Source organism: Cherax quadricarinatus, chromosome 77 (genome assembly GCF_038502225.1).
Source record: "Cherax quadricarinatus isolate ZL_2023a chromosome 77, ASM3850222v1, whole genome shotgun sequence".
NCBI lineage: Eukaryota > Metazoa > Arthropoda > Malacostraca > Decapoda > Parastacidae > Cherax > Cherax quadricarinatus.
This window is the reverse complement of record NC_091368.1, coordinates 2,970,652-2,990,651: the sequence shown is the minus strand read 5'-3', so window position 1 is coordinate 2,990,651 and position 20,000 is coordinate 2,970,652. Positions and strand designations below refer to the sequence as shown.

Here is a 20,000-nt window from a genome sequence, read left to right as displayed (position 1 = left end):
AGCATACTGTATAGTTATATGTTAATATTTAGTTATATGGGCAAGAGTGGATGCTGCCTCTTTTGTGTGTCATCTCAAGTGTGATGTCAACACGCTAATAATAAGCTAGCGATTGAAGGAATGATGGTGTGTGTGTTTTCTTCTCTCCTGACAGGCTTGTTAATGGGCCAGTGACCATGACTGATGACTCACTCATGTGGAGGTACATGTCAGCTTCACGTCAGGGCTTCACCTCACCCATTGTAAATTGTTCCACGGTTTATCCCACTTGTTCCATGCCTGCTGACCGCATCGTTCACATGCCTCTCCTCAAACTCTGGCAGTTCGTCTCGTCAAGAGTAAATTTGCAGCTGGTTTGAAAAGGCTGGTTAATAGGGTTTAAAGATTACTACATGAGGGTGATTAAGGCTGCATATTACCTGTACATCTCCAGTCAAGAATACTTTAATACCTAAAATACTGATTAATGTAAACTACCAGTGTATATATATATATATATATATATATATATATATATATATATATATATATATATATATATATATATATATATATATATATATATATATATATATATATATAAGGGATAAAATTTTATGTATTTTTATTTAACTTATAATTACGCTTAAGTTATTTCTTTTTATTCTTATGTAATTTATAAATGATTTAATAAATAGTCCAAAAATGGGTAGCCTTTGTGATCTGTTATGACGTGTACACACACCGTCATACACACACACACACCGTCATACACACACACCGTCATACACACATACACACCGTCATACACACACACACACCGTCATACACACACACCGTCATACACACACACACACCGTCATACACACACACACACCGTCATACACACACACCGTCATACACACATACACACCGTCATACACACACACCGTCATACACACATACACACCGTCATACACACACACCGTCATACACACACACACACACCGTCATACACACACACACACACACACACACACACACACACACACACACACACACACACACACACACACACACCGACACACACACACACACACACACACACACACACACACACACACACACACCGTCACACACACACACCGTCATACACACACACCGTCACACACATATACACACACACACACACACACACACACACACACACACACACACACACACACACACACACACACACACACACACACACACCGTCATACACACACACACACACACACACACACACCCTCCACCACTTGACACAAACACTTGACACAAACACGTACCACCCCTTCCCTAACCACCTCACCTTAGCCAACTACCCCTCCCCCAAACCACCTAACCCCTCCCCAAACCGTCTAACCCCCGCCCAACTACCTCCCTCCCTCCAATAACCATCCTCCCCCTCCCCCATAACCATCCATCCCCTCTCTCCCCCAAACCATCTAACTCCCTCCCCCAACTATCTCTACCCATCCAATAACCATCCTCCCCCTCCCCCACAACCATCCATCCCCTCTCCTAACCATCTATTCCCCTCCCCCTAACCAGGATGAGGACAAGGGGCTCCAAGGACGAATCTGAGAGGGAAGAATCGGAGGTAGAGCTCAAAAAAAGGGAGGAAGACTGGGGGAAGGAGACTAGATGAGCTGGAAAGGAAGATGGAAGAGAGGTTAGCAGCAGAATGCAGAAGGTGGAAGCAACAGGCCACAGCAGCAGAAATCAAGATAGAGAGATTAGAAGAGGAGCTGAGACATCTGAAACAGCACAGAGACAAAGATATTACAGAAGTAGCATCGGCAATGGCTACATCGAACACAGACAACAGGTCCGAAGGAAGCATGGAAACTAAACTGTATGCAGAGGTCCTGTCAAACCCACATGGGGCCAAAACAAAGACAGGGAGCACACTAGGACAGAAAGAGAGGTTGGAAGACATTGAAGGAACTAGGACATGTGCAAGGACCTTACCAGATACCTGTGGGTGCCAGGAGCAGGTGAGCAGGAAGGATAAACCAAGAAGCATAGGGGCCATAACTAGGGAAGGGACTGAAGGAAGGAACACTCCACGGGAAGGAACTAAAACACATCAGAGGATGCAATGGGAGTCACAGTGGGAGGTGGAAAGGGAGAGATCCGTGTTTGTCTATGGGCTAGACGAAGCTAAAGGGGAAACTTATGATGAAAGAAAGCAGGAGGAGAAAAAAGCGATTGAAGATATCATGAAGGTGATAGGCGAGGGGGACATGACCCAGGTGGCAAATTTTCGGAGAATTGGGTGGTTCACAAAGAAAAGGAATCGGCCTCTCAAAGTAATTTTCAAGGCAGAATCAACCCGAACCATGATCCTGCAGGAGAAAGCACGGCTGAGAGGCAAGCAGGAGTTCCGGAGTGTGTACCTCGACCGAGACAGAACACAGGACGAAAGGAAGACAATGAAAGAGAGAGTTCAAAAACGAAAGGAGAAATGGGAGGAAATGAAAAAGGAGAGCAGAATAACCCAGGATCAAATGGAAGGACAAGCGCACCCCCCAGAAACACCTGCAGAAGGACTCCAGCCACGACACCCCCAAGGCAACTGAACAATCCAAACCAACCATCACACACCGATCCCTCTGTTTCCACCCCCCCCGCACCACAGTTACAGTATTAGAACAGAAGTTGAAGGTTTGGTACACAAATGCAGATGGATTAACGAATAAACATGAGGAATGGCAAGAAAGAATCAATGAGAAGTCCCCAGACATCATAGCAGTTACAGAAACAAAACTCATGGAGACAATAACAGATGCAATCTTCCCACCAGGATACCAGATCATGAGGAAATTCGAGAAAATGGAAGGAATAGATGAGACGGGAGAAAGAGACTACATAGCAGCTACACTTCAGTCTGGGGAACACAAAGTGGTCATTGCAGTGATGTATAATCCACCACAGAACTGCAGGAGGCCAAGAGAGGAATATGAAGAGAGCAACAGAGCAATGGTGGACACACTTGCTGAGGTGGCAAGAAGAGCTCACTCCAGCAGAGCAAAGTTGCTGGTTATGGGGGATTTCAACCACAGGGAGATTGACTGGGAAAACCTGGAGCCACATGGGGGTCCCGAAACATGGAGAGCCAGGATGTTGGACGTGGTGCTGGAAAACCTCATGCACCAACATGTTAAGGACACTACCAGAGTGAGAGGGGAGGATGAACCAGCAAGATTGGACCTTGTGTTCACCCTGGGCAGCTCAGACATTGAGGACATCAAGTATGAGAGTCCCCTAGGAGCTAGCGACCACGTGGTTCTGTGCTTTGAATACATAGTAGAGCTGCAAGTGGAGAGAATAACAGGAGTTGAATGGGAAAAGCCTGACTATAAAAGAGGGGACTACATAGGGTTGAAGAACTTCCTGCGGGAGGTCCAGTGGGACAGAGAAATGGCAGGAAAGCCAGTAAATGAAATGATGGAATATGTAACAACAAAATGCAAGGAGGCAGTGGAAAGGTTCATTCCCAAGGGCAACAGTAACAACGGGAAGACCAGAACGAGCCCCTGGTTTACCCGACGGTGTAAGGAGGCAAAAACAAAGTGCAATAGAGAATGGAAAAAGTACAGAAGGCAGAGAACACACGAAAATAGGGAGATCAGTCGCAGAGCCAGGAATGAGTACGCACAGGTAAGGAGGGAGGCCCAGCGACAGTATGAAAATGACATAGCATCGAGAATCAAGACTGACCCGAAACTGTTGTATAGCCACATCAGGAGGAAGACAACAGTCAAAGACCAGGTGATCAGATTAAGGACAGAAGGTGGAGAACTCACAAGAAATGATCAGGAGGTATGTGAGGAGCTGAACAGGAGATTTAAGGAAGTTTTTACAGTAGAGACAGGAAGGGCTGTGGGAAGACAGCACAGAAGGGAACATCAAGAGGGAATATACCAACAAGTGTTGGATGACATACGAACAACTGAGGAGGAGGTGAAGAAGCTCTTAAGTGACCTTGACACCTCAAAGGCGATGGGACCGGACAACATCTCCCCATGGGTCCTTAGAGAAGGAGCAGAGATGCTGTGCGTGCCTCTAACCACAATCTTCAACACATCCCTTGAAACTGGGCAACTACCTGAGAAATGGAAGACAGCTAATGTAGTCCCCATATTTAAGAAAGGAAACAGAAACGAGGCACTAAACTACAGACCTGTGTCTCTGACATGTATTGTGTGCAAAGTCATGGAGAAGATTATCAGGAGGAGAGTGGTCGAACACCTGGAAAGGAACAAGATTATAAATGAAAACCAGCATGGGTTCATGGAAGGCAAATCTTGTATCACAAACCTCCTGGAGTTTTATGACAAGGTAACAGAAGTAAGACACGAGAGAGAGGGGTGGGTAGATTGCGTTTTCCTAGACTGCAGGAAGGCCTTTGACACAGTTCCCCACAAGAGATTAGTGCAGAAGCTGGAGGATCAGGCGCACGTAAAAGGGAGGGCACTGCAATGGATAAGGGAATACCTGACAGGGAGGCAGCAACGAGTCATGGTACGTGAAGAGGTATCACAGTGGGCGCCTGTTACGAGCGGGGTCCCACAGGGGTCAGTTCTAGGACCAGTGCTATTTTTGATATATGTGAACGACATGATGGAAGGAATAGACTCTGAAGTGTCCCTGTTCGCAGATGACGTGAAGTTGATGAGAAGAATTAAATCGGACGAGGATGAGGCAGGACTGCAAAGAGACCTGGACAGGCTGGACATGTGGTCCAGCAACTGGCTTCTCGAATTCAATCCAGCCAAATGCAAAGTCATGAAGATTGGGGAGGGGCAAAGAAGACCGCAGACAGAGTATAGGCTAGGTGGACAAAGACTACAGACCTCACTCAGGGAGAAAGACCTTGGGGTGACCATAACACCGAGCACATCACCGGAGGCACACATCAACCAAATAACCGCTGCAGCATACGGGCGCCTGGCAAACCTGAGAATAGCGTTCCGATACCTTAATAAGGAATCGTTCAAGACACTGTACACTGTGTATGTTAGGCCCATACTGGAGTATGCAGCACCAGTCTGGAACCCACACCTGGTCAAGCACGTCAAGAAGTTAGAGAAAGTACAAAGGTTTGCAACAAGGCTAGTCCCAGAGCTCAAGGGAATGTCGTACGAGGAAAGGTTAAGGGAAATCGGACTGACGACACTGGAGGACAGAAGGGTCAGGGGAGACATGATAACGACATACAAGATACTGCGGGGAATAGACAAGGTGGACAGAGATAGGATGTTCCAGAGAGGGGACACAGGGACAAGGGGTCACAACTGGAAGCTGAAGACTCAGACGAGTCACAGGGACGTTAGGAAGTATTTCTTCAGTCATAGAGTTGTCAGCAAGTGGAATAGCCTAGCAAGTGAAGTAGTGGAGGCAGGAACCATACATAGTTTTAAGAAGAGGTATGACAAAGCTCAGGAAGCAGAGAGAGAGAGAGGATCCAGTAGCGATCAGTGAAGAGGCGGGGCCAGGAGCTGAGTCTCGACCCCTGCAACCACAATTAGGTGAGCACAATTAGGTGAGTACACACACACACACACACACACACACACACACACACACACACACACACACACACACACACACACGAGTTGGACCTGATAGCTTGTGCTACCAGCTAGAAGTAATCAGTGGTAGTGGAACGTCAGTGAACAATACTACGAGTGATAATTAAAGTTATTAGTTAAAGAAAGTGAGAGGAAAGCTGAAATCATAATATTTCAAAGCGCAAACCGTTGGGGGTCTTAGGCGCTGTTGCCACATTGGTAGCGGTAGGCCTGATGAAGTGACGTCACGACAAGTTGTGTGCCATTATACATATGAAGTGAAGTGTATATAATGTGAAGTGTATACTATCATCAGTGAAGAGTGAAGTGAGGAAGCGGAATATATGGTTATAATCATCACGGGTGAAGGATCTCCAAAATAGGGATTTAAGGCCTACGTACGACTACGTCATCAGCAGCTGGCAACTGTCAACCGCAAGTTTATTCGCCTAGTTGTGGTTTGCATGTTGACGGCCCTGGCTGGCCTTGTATACTGTTTGATACTGGTCACTCACTCCTGCAAGTTATTACCAGAATTAGATTAGAAATAGCATAGACATAGAGAATATAGTGTTGACGAGTGTGAGAAGGTAGGTGGGACAAGCTTTTAAGGGCAACATTGTAAGACGGTGCTAGGGTAGGTCCCAGGAGAGTTGTCAGGTCACAAGAAGTTGCGGCCAGTAACTACACCGCACAAGACTCTCACACACACACACACACACACACACACACACACACACACACACACACACACACACACACACACACACACACACACTCACACACACACACACACACGCACACACGCACACAGGCAGTGTTACTACCGGTAGTTATTAGCAGTAAGAATACTTAGGAAGCTAGGAAGTCCTCTCTCAATGTGAACAAGGAAAATGATAATAACCAGCAACAATTAACACGTAAATCCAGAAAGGGCAATAAGTGGAGAGAGTAGATAATTGGGAAAGATAAATGAGACTAAATTTGTGCCTACACGACGGACCTTTCAACCACACCCCCCCCAAACCCACCCACCCGCACACACAACCACACACACACAAGGGTAACACACACCCACACACACACACACACACACACATACATACACACACACACACACACACACACACACACACACACACACACACACACACACACACACACACACACACACCCTCCGCCACTTGACACAAACACTTGACACAAACACGTAACACTCCTTCCCTAACCACCTCACCTTAGCCACCTACCCCTCCCCCAAACCACCTAACCCCTCCCCAAACCGTCTAACCCCCGCCCAACAACCTCCCTCCCTCCAATAACCATCCTCCCCCTCCCCCATAACCATCCATCCCCTCTCTCCCCCAAACCATCTAACTCCCTCCCCCAACTATCTCTGCCCCTCCAATAACCATCCTCCCCCTCCCCCACAACCATCCATCCCCTCTCCTAACCATCTATTCCCCTCCCCCTAACCAGGATGAGGACAAGGGGCTCCAAGGACGAATCTGAGAGGGAGGAATGGGAGATAGAGCTCCAAAAAAGGGAGGAAGACTGGGGAAGGAGACTAGATGAGCTGGAAAGGAAGATGGAAGAGAGGTTAGCAGCAGAATGCAGAAGGTGGAAGCAACAGGCCACAGCAGCAGAAATCAAGATAGAGAGATTAGAAGAGGAGCTGAGACATCTGAAACAGCACAGAGACAAAGATATTACAGAAGTAGCATCGGCAATGGCTACATCGAACACAGACAACAGGTCCGAAGGAAGCATGGAAACTAAACTGTATGCAGAGGTCCTGTCAAACCCACATGGGGCCAAAACAAAGACAGGGAGCACTCTAGGACAGAAAGAGAGGTTGGAAGACATTGATGGAACTAGGACATGTGCAAGGACCTTACCAGATACCTGTGGGGGCCAGGAGCAGGTGAGCAGGAAGGATAAACCAAGAAGCATAGGGGCCATAACGAGGGAAGGGACTGAAGGAAGGAACACTCCACGGGAAGGAACTAAAACACATCAGAGGATGCAATGGGAGTCACAGTGGGAGGTGGAAAGGGAGAGATCCGTGTTTGTCTATGGGCTAGACGAAGCTAAAGGGGAAACTTATGATGAAAGAAAGCAGGAGGAGAAAAAAGCGATTGAAGACATCATGAAGGTGATAGGCGAGGGGGACATGACCCAGGTGGCAAATTTTCGGAGAATTGGGTGGTTCACAAAGAAAAGGAATCGGCCTCTCAAAGTAATTTTCAAGGCAGAATCAACCCGAACCATGATCCTGCAGGAGAAAGCACGGCTGAGAGGCAAGCAGGAGTTCCGGAGTGTGTACCTCGACCGAGACAGAACACAGGACGAAAGGAAGACAATGAAAGAGAGAGTTCAAAAACGAAAGGAGAAATGGGAGGAAATGAAAAAGGAGAGCAGAATAACCCAGGATCAAATGGAAGGACAAGCGCACCCCCCAGAAACACCTGCAGAAGGACTCCAGCCACGACACCCCCAAGGCAACTGAACATTCCAAACCAACCATCATACACCGATCCCTCTGTTTCCACCCCCCGCACCACAGTTACAGTATTAGAACAGAAGTTGAAGGTTTGGTACACAAATGCAGATGGATTAACGAATAAACATGAGGAATGGCAAGAAAGAATCAATGAGAAGTCCCCAGACATCATAGCAGTTACAGAAACAAAACTCATGGAGACAATAACAGATGCAATCTTCCCACCAGGATACCAGATCATGAGGAAAGATAGAAGGGGTAGGGGGGGAGGTGGGGTTGCTCTGCTCGTAAAAAACAGATGGAAATTCGAGAAAATGGAAGGAATAGATGAGACAGGAGAAAGAGACTACATAGCAGGTACACTTCAGTCTGGGGAACACAAAGTGGTCATTGCAGTGATGTATAATCCACCACAGAACTGCAGGAGGCCAAGAGAGGAATATGAAGAGAGCAACAGAGCAATGGTGGACACACTTGCTGAGGTGGCAAGAAGAGCTCACTCCAGCAGAGCAAAGTTGCTGGTTATGGGGGATTTCAACCACAGGGAGATTGACTGGGAAAACCTGGAGCCACATGGGGGTCCCGAAACATGGAGAGCCAGGATGTTGGACGTGGTGCTGGAAAACCTCATGCACCAACATGTTAAGGACACTACCAGAGTGAGAGGGGAGGATGAACCAGCAAGATTGGACCTTGTGTTCACCCTGGGCAGCTCAGACATTGAGGACATCAAGTATGAGAGTCCCCTAGGAGCTAGCGACCACGTGGTTCTGTGCTTTGAATACATAGTAGAGCTGCAAGTGGAGAGAATAACAGGAGTAGAATGGGAAAAGCCTGACTATAAAAGAGGGGACTACATAGGGTTGAAGAACTTCCTGCGGGAGGTCCAGTGGGACAGAGAACTGGCAGGAAAGCCAGTAAATGAAATGATGGAATATGTAGCAACAAAATGCAAGGAGGCAGTGGAAAGGTTCATTCCCAAGGGCAACAGTAACAACGGGAAGACCAGAACAAGCCCCTGGTTTACCCGACGGTGTAAGGAGGCAAAAACAAAGTGCAATAGAGAATGGAAAAAGTACAGAAGGCAGAGAACACACGAAAATAGGGAGATCAGTCGCAGAGCCAGGAACGAGTACGCACAGGTAAGGAGGGAGGCCCAGCGACAGTATGAAAATGACATAGCATCGAGAATCAAGACTGACCCGAAACTGTTGTATAGCCACATCAGGAGGAAGACAACAGTCAAAGACCAGGTGATCAGATTAAGGACAGAAGGTGGAGAACTCACAAGAAATGATCAGGAGGTATGTGAGGAGCTGAACAGGAGATTTAAGGAAGTTTTTACAGTAGAGACAGGAAGGGCTGTGGGAAGACAGCACAGAAGGGAACATCAAGAGGGAATATACCAACAAGTGTTGGATGACATACGAACAACTGAGGAGGAGGTGAAGAAGCTCTTAAGTGACCTTGACACCTCAAAGGCGATGGGACCGGACAACATCTCCCCATGGGTCCTTAGAGAAGGAGCAGAGATGCTGTGTGTGCCTCTAACCACAATCTTCAACACATCCCTTGAAACTGGGCAACTACCTGAGAAATGGAAGACAGCTAATGTAGTCCCCATATTTAAGAAAGGAAACAGAAACGAGGCACTAAACTACAGACCTGTGTCTCTGACATGTATTGTGTGCAAAGTCATGGAGAAGATTATCAGGAGGAGAGTGGTCGAACACCTGGAAAGGAACAAGATTATAAATGAAAACCAGCATGGGTTCATGGAAGGCAAATCTTGTATCACAAACCTCCTGGAGTTTTATGACAAGGTAACAGAAGTAAGACACGAGAGAGAGGGTTGGGTAGATTGCATTTTCCTAGACTGCAGGAAGGCCTTTGACACAGTTCCCCACAAGAGATTAGTGCAGAAGCTGGAGGATCAGGCACACGTAAAAGGAAGGGCACTGCAATGGATAAGGGAATACCTGACAGGGAGGCAGCAACGAGTCATGGTACGTGAAGAGGTATCACAGTGGGCGCCTGTTACGAGCGGGGTCCCACAGGGGTCAGTTCTAGGACCAGTGCTATTTTTGATATATGTGAACGACATGATGGAAGGAATAGACTCTGAAGTGTCCCTGTTCGCAGATGACGTGAAGTTGATGAGAAGAATTAAATCGGACGAGGATGAGGCAGGACTGCAAAGAGACCTGGAGAGGCTGGACATGTGGTCCAGTAACTGGCTCCTCGAATTCAATCCAGCCAAATGCAAAGTCATGAAGATTGGGGAGGGGCAAAGAAGACCGCAGACAGAATATAGGCTAGGTGGACAAAGACTACAGACCTCACTCAGGGAGAAAGACCTTGGGGTGACCATAACACCGAGCACATCACCGGAGGCACACATCAACCAAATAACCGCTGCAGCATACGGGCGCCTGGCAAACCTGAGAATAGCGTTCCGATACCTTAATAAGGAATCGTTCAAGACACTGTACACTGTGTATGTTAGACCCATACTGGAGTATGCAGCACCAGTCTGGAACCCACACCTGGTCAAGCACGTCAAGAAGTTAGAGAAAGTACAAAGGTTTGCAACAAGGCTAGTCCCAGAGCTCAAGGGAATGTCGTACGAGGAAAGGTTAAGGGAAATCGGACTGACGACACTGGAGGACAGAAGGGTCAGGGGAGACATGATAACGACATACAAGATACTGCGGGGAATAGACAAGGTGGACAGAGATAGGATGTTCCAGAGAGGGGACACAGGGACAAGGGGTCACAACTGGAAGCTGAAGACTCAGACGAGTCACAGGGACGTTAGGAAGTATTTCTTCAGTCATAGAGTTGTAAGCAAGTGGAATAGCCTAGCAAGTGAAGTAGTGGAGGCAGGAACCATACATAGTTTTAAGAAGAGGTATGACAAAGCTCAGGAAGCAGAGAGAGAGAGGATCCAGTAGCGATCAGTGAAGAGGCGGGGCCAGGAGCTGAGTCTCGACCCCTGCAACCACAATTAGGTGAGTACAATTAGGTGAGTACATGACAGGTTGAGGGACTAATTACCTCACACTCCCTCCTCCTGGTCTTTCACCGTTCTTCTCTGTACTGGACTGAAGATGCCACTTTCTGCCGAAACATTTCCTCAATAATGACACCGAAATGTTGCACAAGAGTCTTATTTCTCTGAGTCAAATGAGGAGGAAGACATGACTACTAGAAGTAGAAGGAGTGAGGTGATTATCCTGGTGTTGTGCAAGCCACTCCATTATACTGTCAGCACTGAGAGAGTTGTCTCACTACTGCTGCAACACTCGTGACTGTAACACTGCTGGTGTAACACTCGTGGCTACAACACTGCTGGTGTAGCAGTTGTGGCTACAACACTGCTAGTATAACAGTCGTGGCTACAACACTGCTGGTGTAAGAGCCGTGGCTACAACACTGCTGGTGTAAGAGTCGTGGCTACAACACTGCTGGTGTAAGAGCCGTGGCTACAACACTGCTGGTGTAAGAGTCGTGGCTACAACACTGCTGGTGTAAGAGCCGTGGCTACAACACTGCTGGTGTAAGAGTCGTGGCTACAACACTGCTGGTGTAAGAGTCGTGGCTACAACACTGCTGGTGTAAGAGTCGTGGCTACAACACTACTGGTGTAAGAGTCGTGGCTACAACACTGCTGGTGTAAGAGTCGTGGCTACAACACTGCTGGTGTAAGAGTTGTGGCTACAACACTGCTGGTGTAAGAGTCGTGGCTACAACACTGCTGGTGTAAGAGTCGTGGCTACAACACTGCTGGTGTAAGAGTCGTGGCTACAACACTGCTGGTGTAAGAGTCGTGGCTACAACACTGCTGGTGTAAGAGTCGTGGCTACAACACTGCTGGTGTAAGAGTCGTGGCTACAATACTGCTGAGGTAACATCCTTATCTTCGTCTCTATCAGGATCTCTGGCAGAGAACTTGGTAACTAAGGTAAGGCATTCACAATTTTTCTTGTGTACAAAGAGAACGAAATAACTACGATCTTTAAAATGTTACTTGTTGATGTATAGTATTGCAAGTTCTGACACACACACACACACACACACACACACACACACACACACACACACACACACACACACACACACACACACACACACACACACACACACACACACACACACACACACACACACACACACACACACACACACACACACACGGTAAGGGATGAGGTATCAGAGTGGGCACCTGTGACGAGCAGGGTTGCATAGGAGTCAGTGCTGTTTCTGGTATATGTGAATGACATGACGGAAGGGATTGATTCAGAGGTGTTCCTGTTTGCAGACGACGTGAAGCTAATGTGGAGAATACAAGTGGATGAGGATCAGGCAGGACTACAAAGGAATCTGGACAGGCTGCAAACAAGGTCCAACAACTGATTCTTGGAGTTTAATCCCACCAAGTGCAAAGCCATGAAGATTGGGGAAGGGCAAAGAAGACCGTAGACAGAGTATAGGCTAGGTGGACAAAGACTGCAAACTTCGCTCAAGGAAAAGGATCTTGGGGTGAGTATAACACCGAACATACCTCCTGAGGAGCACATCAACCAGATAATTGCTGCGGCATATGGGTGCCTGGCAAACCTAAGAATAGCGTTCCAATACCTCAGCAAGGAATAATTCAAAACACTCTACACCGTGTACGTCAGTCCCATACTAAAGTATACAGCACAAGTTTGAAACCCACACTTGGTCACACACATCAAGAAACTGGAGAAAGTGCAGAAGTTTGCAACAAGACAGGTCTCGGAGCTAATGGGCATGTCCTACGAGGAGAGGTTAAGGGAAATCGACCTGACAACACTGGAGGATAGGAAGGATAGAGAGGACATGATAACGACATATAAAATAGTCAGAGGAATTCACAAGGTGGACAGAGACAGAATGTTCCAGAGATGTGACACAGCAACAAGGGGTCACAACTGGAAGTTGAAAACTGAGATAAGTCACAGGGATGTTAGGACGTATTTCTTCAGTCATAGAGTTGTGAGGAAGCGATTGATGTAGTGGAGGCAAGATCTATACATAGCTTTAAGAAGAGGCATGATAAAGTTCATGGATCAGGGAGTGAGTGAAACTAGTTGCGACAAGTGAAGAGGCGGGGCCAGGAGCTACAACTCGACCCCTGTAGGGTACACACACACACACATATATATATATATATATATATATATATATATATATATATATATATATATATATATATATATATATATATATATATATATATATATATATGCAAGGAATTCGCAAGAGCAGGCGAAATATGCACAAACACTGATATCTGGCTGAAGGAGACTCGAACCTACGAACCTTGGAACAAGGTACGCAGTACTATACCATTCTCACCACACTGGACAATACCTTGGAGTCCAGCTTGCGCTAGACTTTTGATCCAAGGCAGCCAGCTTTCAGGGAGAAGGCTTACAGCTTTTCATCTCATCCCCTGCATGCATCAGCCTTACTAGAGATTTTAACAACGGTCCAGTGTGGTGAGAATGGTATAGCACTGCGTACCTTGTTCCAAAGTTCGTAGGTTCGAGTCTCCTTCAGCCAGAGATCAGTGTTTGTTTATATATATATATATATATATATATATATATATATATATATATATATATATATATATATATATATTTATATCTGTTTTCTTACTTTTGTAGATGAGGTTGGAAGTGTGTATTGTGGCAGTGATGGCAGCAATGGTAGGCAGCAGGTCGACGACAGGAGGCAGCAGAGAAGAGAGATACTTCTTTACTAATCTTAAGAACCCAATTAAGTTCTGTAAGTCTTAACCTAACTCTGTTGTATGTGTGTGTGTGTGTGTGTGTGTGTGTGTGTGTGTGTGTGTGTGTGTGTGTGTGTGTGTGTATGTGTGTGTGTGTATGTGTGTGTGTGTGAATATAAATCTCTCTTTTAACTTCCCAATAATTCTCAGACATAGTGATTCAGAAGTTTTTTATAATTATTTAGTAAGTCGATAACGAATTCACGCTGTTTGTTGACGTCAGATGATCATTTACATGTGATATTGTTAACTACTTCCCAGTTTAACTTAAGTTAACTACTCTTCATCGGGTCATTAGTGATTAACTTAATACTGTTTCATAGAAATATATAAACTGAGAGGTGTATGTCTCTCAGTGTATATACACTGAGAGGTGTATGTCTCTCAGTGTATATACACTGAGAAGTGTATATCTCTAAGCGCATATACACTGAGAGGTATATGCCTCTCAGTGTAAATACACTGAGAGATGTATATCTCTCAGTGTATATACACTGAGAGGTATATGTCTCTCAGTGTATATACACTGGTAGTTTACATTAAAGTAATCATGACTTGGTGTACAGGTGACACGCAGTCTCTCTAACAAGTACCTCAGACAGTTAGGTTAATATGTCCCCCAGACATGATGCTCATTATTTATGTAAGTGCTACTTCCCAGGCTTATTACTTAACATGCCACTATCTCTGGCACTGCCGACACTGGCACCTGTCAACGGACGGTCCTTACAGCTAAGCAGCGTCGTGGTAGACAAGACAGTTCCTGAGGACCTCTCTTGGGACCCTTCTTACGAACACTCCTTGAGTCGTCTCTCTCTCTACTTCGACCAGCTTCAGGTAATCACTGTAGTGATTTCAGATATGATAATGGGAGGTGATGAATGAGAGATAGATGAGACAAGGTTGTACAGTTCAGTAATTCTATATTCAACTTGTAATACTGTTGTATATAACGTAATGCTTCAGCACTTCAGAATGCTAGTAAAGTTTGTCATGGCCACTAACTGTGACCTCCTCATATTTTTTTTTTACTCGTAACTTTACATTATTGATATTTTTGACTTCATGGATCAATGCTTACCATAAAAGATTTGAAATTAAACTAGGATATATATTGTTGTTTATGTTGTAAGGTGTCAGCCATGTCGTGTCAGGAGCGTCTGATATGTGAGCTGACAGCTGATCCTGACAGATTTTCTCCCATCAGCCAAATCTTCATGAAGGAACTCAGGTAAGATGATCATTTCAGTCTGATCTTAATTGGGGAACTTAGGTAAAAATCAGCGGTGAAATATATTTAATGAAACATCAATTTGCTTATTAAATTGCATATATGAACCGTCAATTTTTTAATTAATAATCAGTCGACGGGGCAGGTAGGGAGAACTGTTTGGTGACATTGATCCACCCTGGGTCTTCAGCCTCTCACTGGTCTTCCAGGGTAGTCTTGAAGACCAGATCTGTGTCATATATATATATATATATATATATATATATATATATATATATATATATATATATATATATATATATATATATATATATATATATATATATATCCCTGCACCTGTGTACATGCGTTCCTTGCAGGCCTGACTATGGCCCGGTGAAGATGACTGATGATTCTCTCATATGGCGATACATGTCTGCTGCTCATCACGGCTTTATTTCGCCCACTGCAAATTGTTCCACTTACTACCCTACTTGTCCACTGCCCACTGATCACATTATTGACATGGACGTTGTCAAGGTCTGGAAATATCTCTCCTCCAAAATGAATATCAATCTTGTTTAAAATTATTGGAATGGGACTTTAATATATATATATATATATATATATATATATATATATATATATATATATATATATATATATATATATATATATATATATATATATATATATATATATATATATATATATATATATATACATATATATATATATATATATATATATATATATATATATATATATATATATATGATATTACTATTATTATTATTATTATTATTATTATTATTATTATTATTATTATTATTATTATTATTAATTAGAAATTTTGTTTCACTTAAAGTAATTACTTTTAAACTTCAGATGTATCAAATAATATTCTTAAACATCGCATATATAAGAATATTTACATATACCTTATATCTCTATTGACAAATTATCAAACTGTTTATTTAAAATGTTTATAATTAAAAAATTTATGGTGAAAATACGTTATTTCTCCTTATTAATAAATAATATTGTTAGTGCATTCGTGAAGGAGCAATGAATCAAGGGGTCAACGCCCCCCGCGGCCCAGTGCTCAACTACATCTCCGGGTGCATCAGAGCCTGTTTACCAGGCTGTTAATGCTAGTCACACGCCATCCAGAGCACGTACCACAGCCCAGCTGGTCAGGTACTGACATTAGGTGCCTGTTCAGCTCCATCTTCAAGACAGCCAGGGGTCTTGAAGACAGCCAGGGAGTCTTGAAGACAGCCAGGGGTCTTGAAGACAGCCAGGGGTCTTGAAGACAGCCAGGGGTCTTGAAGACAGCCAGGGGTCTTGAAGACAGCCAGGGAGTCTTGAAGACAGCCTGGGGTCTTGAAGACAGCCAGGGAGTCTTGAAGACAGCCAGGGGTCTTGAAGACAGCCAGGGAGTCTTGAAGACAGCCAGGGGTCTTGAAGACAGCCAGGGAGTCTTGAAGACAGCCTGGGGTCTTGAAGACAGCCAGGGAGTCTTGAAGACAGCCAGGGGTCTTGAAGACAGCCAGGGAGTCTTGAAGACAGCCAGGGGTCTTGAAGACAGCCAGGGAGTCTTGAAGACAGCCTGGGGTCTTGAAGACAGCCAGGGAGTCTTGAAGACAGCCTGGGGTCTATTGGTAATCCCCGATATGCATGCTGACCTATACACAGGTCATTTTACATAGGTACCGTATACTTGATTAGATTTTTACAATTGTCTTAGTAGCATGTGTGACCACTTAAATAACATACACTAAGCAGGTGCTGAGACGAAGATGTCTTGCATGCTGAGAAGCTCTGAGTCACTGTGTGAACTCGACTACCTGGTTGGCTGGTTAATGAGGTTTAAAGTCTATCTACTACACGAGGGTCATTAAGGCTGCATGTGACCTGTACACCACCAGTCTAGAATACTTTAATACCCAAAATTGTGATTAATGTAAACTACCAGTGTATATACACTGAGAGACATACACCTCTCAGTATATATACACTGAGAGACATACACCTCTCAGTGTATATACACTGAGAGACATCCACCTCTCAGTATATATACACTGAGAGACATACACCTCTCAGTGTATATACACTGAGAGACATCCACCTCTCAGTATATATACACTGAGAGACATACACCTCTCAGTGTATATATATCCTACATACTACCATCTACTCGCACTGTTGGTACTTTCTTGGATGTTGCACTGACGATAACTTCCCACTTTAGAATGATGACCATCACTTGGCTGTTGCTTCTGTTGTTGCAATCAGTGAGTGCAAAATGCATAACGACTCCGAGAAACAAGTCTGTGTCGCTCAGGCGTGACACTGTGTTGCAACCCCCGGTTGTTACTCCCTTGCAAGCCAGCGGTGCGTTGCCTGCGTCATGACGCAACAATGGGTAGACAGGCACCTAGGGGCAAGCCTTCCACTACGGAACACCAACAGCGTCTTTCACAGTGGCGATAACGGAACTGACCCGGTACAGGTGGAAACATTAGGCCGTGTTCCCCTAAGACACCTCCTGTCACTGTTCACCTACTAGTAAGTAGGTACCTGGGTGTTAGTTGACTTGTATGGGTCGCCTCCTGGGGGACAATTAAGATTTACCACGTCATCTCACTTCTTCACCAGACAGTTGTGAAAAGAAGCCAGCAATCCTGTCAGAGTACAGAACGTTTACCAGACAAAACGTCTTTAAGTGCCAGACGATAACTCAAGACCTCACACTCTTCCTTCCCTAGAGAACACCAACCTCACACGAAGATAGAAATGCAAGCAAAACTGCAACACACAAGGGAAATCAAACACCAGCAGTAGGGATGTGTGATATATATATATATATATATATATATATATATATATATATATATATATATATATATATATATATATATATATATATATATATATATATATATATATATATATATATATATATATATATATATATCTGGATAAATAAAGAACAGGTAATTTCTTTTAGTTTATTAGCTAATATAGATACCTTCACGGTTAGTTAATTGCGATAACTAATAGAATGGCTATTTCTAGTAGAGTAATCTGCTATTTTAAGTTATATTCCATAAAATATCCAATTACATTATTTCTGATATTATATTTTAAAATTACATTGCCTTAAAATTATATTATCTTCGATATTTATACACGCGAGTCATTCTGCTAGATATTACAGTGTTATTGTCAATGTTGCTTAGCGGAAGATTATATTCAGGTGAGGTCAAAGGTCAAGGAAGGTCACTATTGACTAGCTGGGGTCAGTGAAGGTCTTCCCTTGGGGTCAACCCCCGTGAAAGGTTATTATTTTTGTCTTCAGGGGTCACACCTTAGTGCAAGGTCAACCTAAATTTAAGGTCAGGCTTATTTTAAGTAGTAGTAGTAATAGTAGTAGTGGTAGTAGTAATAATAGCAGTAGTAGTAGTACTATTATTATTAGTAGTAGTAGTAGTAGTATATCTACTGAGTAACATAGTCTCCATACACTTCCATCAGACTTCAGGTCAATAGACATCAACTACAGCAGGTCAACCAGGAAGGTCAATAATAAAAGTCAAGGGCAGGTCAGGTCAGGTCACCAGCCTCTCTGTGACCTAATATGATCAACATTGACCTAAAGTAAATGAATCTATCACAGTGTTACACAGACTTATGTATGTATATATATATATATATATATATATATATATATATATATATATATATATATATATATATATATATATATATATATATATATATATATATATATATATATATATATATATATATATATATATATATATATATATATATATATATATATATATATATATATATATATATATATACATACAATTTTATTCTAGTATATATGTATGTCTTTTTTTCCTAAGGAAGCACACTATTATGTATCACTCAATCCTATTTAAAAATATACCCAGAGGGTCGAAATATAGACAGGAAAAAGGTAGAGAGAGAGAGAGAGGGAGAGAGGGAGAGAGAGAGAGAGAGAGAGAGAGAGAGAGAGAGAGAGAGAGAGAGAGAGAGAGAGAGAGAGAGAGAGAGAGAGAGAGAGAGAGAGAGAGAGAGAGAGAGAGAGAGGTAATTAAGTCTTCGTAGAGTCTTCAGTCTTGAGAGCTGATGTTAAGATGCTGGTGATGTTCTCAATGTTCACATCTTCATCATGTTCCTGTAGCAGTGATGATAAAATTTTAGCAGTGATTATAAAATTGTGGGAATGATAATGTTAAAATTTAGGGAATGATGATGTTAAAATTGTGGGAATGATGATATTAATATTCTGGGAATGATGATGTTAAAATTGTAGAAATGATGAAGCTAAATTTCTTGAAATGTTAAATTGTGGGAGTGATGCTGAAATTACAGCAAGAATGTTACTGAAAATGTGGGAATGTTGCCAGTCACAATTGAATAAACAATAAACAACTTCAACTTCAAGGGACACTTCATCTCCTCTTCCTCCTCCTCCTCTTCCTCCTCCTCCTCTTCCTCCTCCTCCTCTTCCTCCTCCTCCTCTTCCTCCCCCTCCTCTTCTTCCTCCTCCTTGACTGGACACTTACATGGATCTTCTGCAGAGCGTTCCTGACGATACACAGGTCTCCTCTCAGCTCTGACACCAAGGCAGCAATCTTCTCAGCATTGCTGAGGATTTCCACGCTCTGAGTGTAAGGATTGTAGCGCACTCCAAAAGGTCTCTGAATCCTTGAGACGTAGTCCCTGGGAAAATAATGTGAGTAAGAGAGAGAGGGCTGAGAAGAGAAAGCTGGGTCTATATGTTACACGAGGGTCATTGGTTGGTTGGTTGGTTAATGGGGTTTAAGGTCTATCTATTACATGAGG

General features: G+C 43.9%; 2 protein-coding genes across 3 annotated transcripts in view; one reads left to right on the top strand and one right to left on the bottom strand.

Annotated features, from left to right (window-relative positions):
* Window positions 1-15,709, top strand: part of LOC128702042 (uncharacterized) — a 30,110-nt gene extending 14,401 nt beyond the window's left edge. The window contains exons 5-9 of the mRNA XM_070101404.1: window positions 155-242; window positions 13,779-13,899; window positions 14,565-14,740; window positions 15,037-15,134; window positions 15,494-15,709. Coding sequence (XP_069957505.1) covers window positions 155-242; window positions 13,779-13,899; window positions 14,565-14,740; window positions 15,037-15,134; window positions 15,494-15,698 — 688 coding nt within the window. The 3' untranslated portion in view covers window positions 15,699-15,709. The remainder of the gene's footprint in view (window positions 1-154; window positions 243-13,778; window positions 13,900-14,564; window positions 14,741-15,036; window positions 15,135-15,493) is intronic.
* A 3,299-nt stretch (window positions 15,710-19,008) lies between these two features.
* The window catches only part of Trhn (tryptophan hydroxylase), a 41,575-nt gene continuing 40,583 nt past the window's right edge, over window positions 19,009-20,000 (bottom strand). For both annotated transcript variants that reach the window (XM_053796053.2, XM_053796052.2), the window contains exons 14-15: window positions 19,721-19,877; window positions 19,009-19,329 (exon numbers count right to left, since the gene is read on the bottom strand). In XM_053796053.2, the coding sequence (XP_053652028.2) occupies window positions 19,246-19,329; window positions 19,721-19,877 (241 nt within the window). In that variant the 3' untranslated portion in view covers window positions 19,009-19,245. The remainder of the gene's footprint in view (window positions 19,330-19,720; window positions 19,878-20,000) is intronic.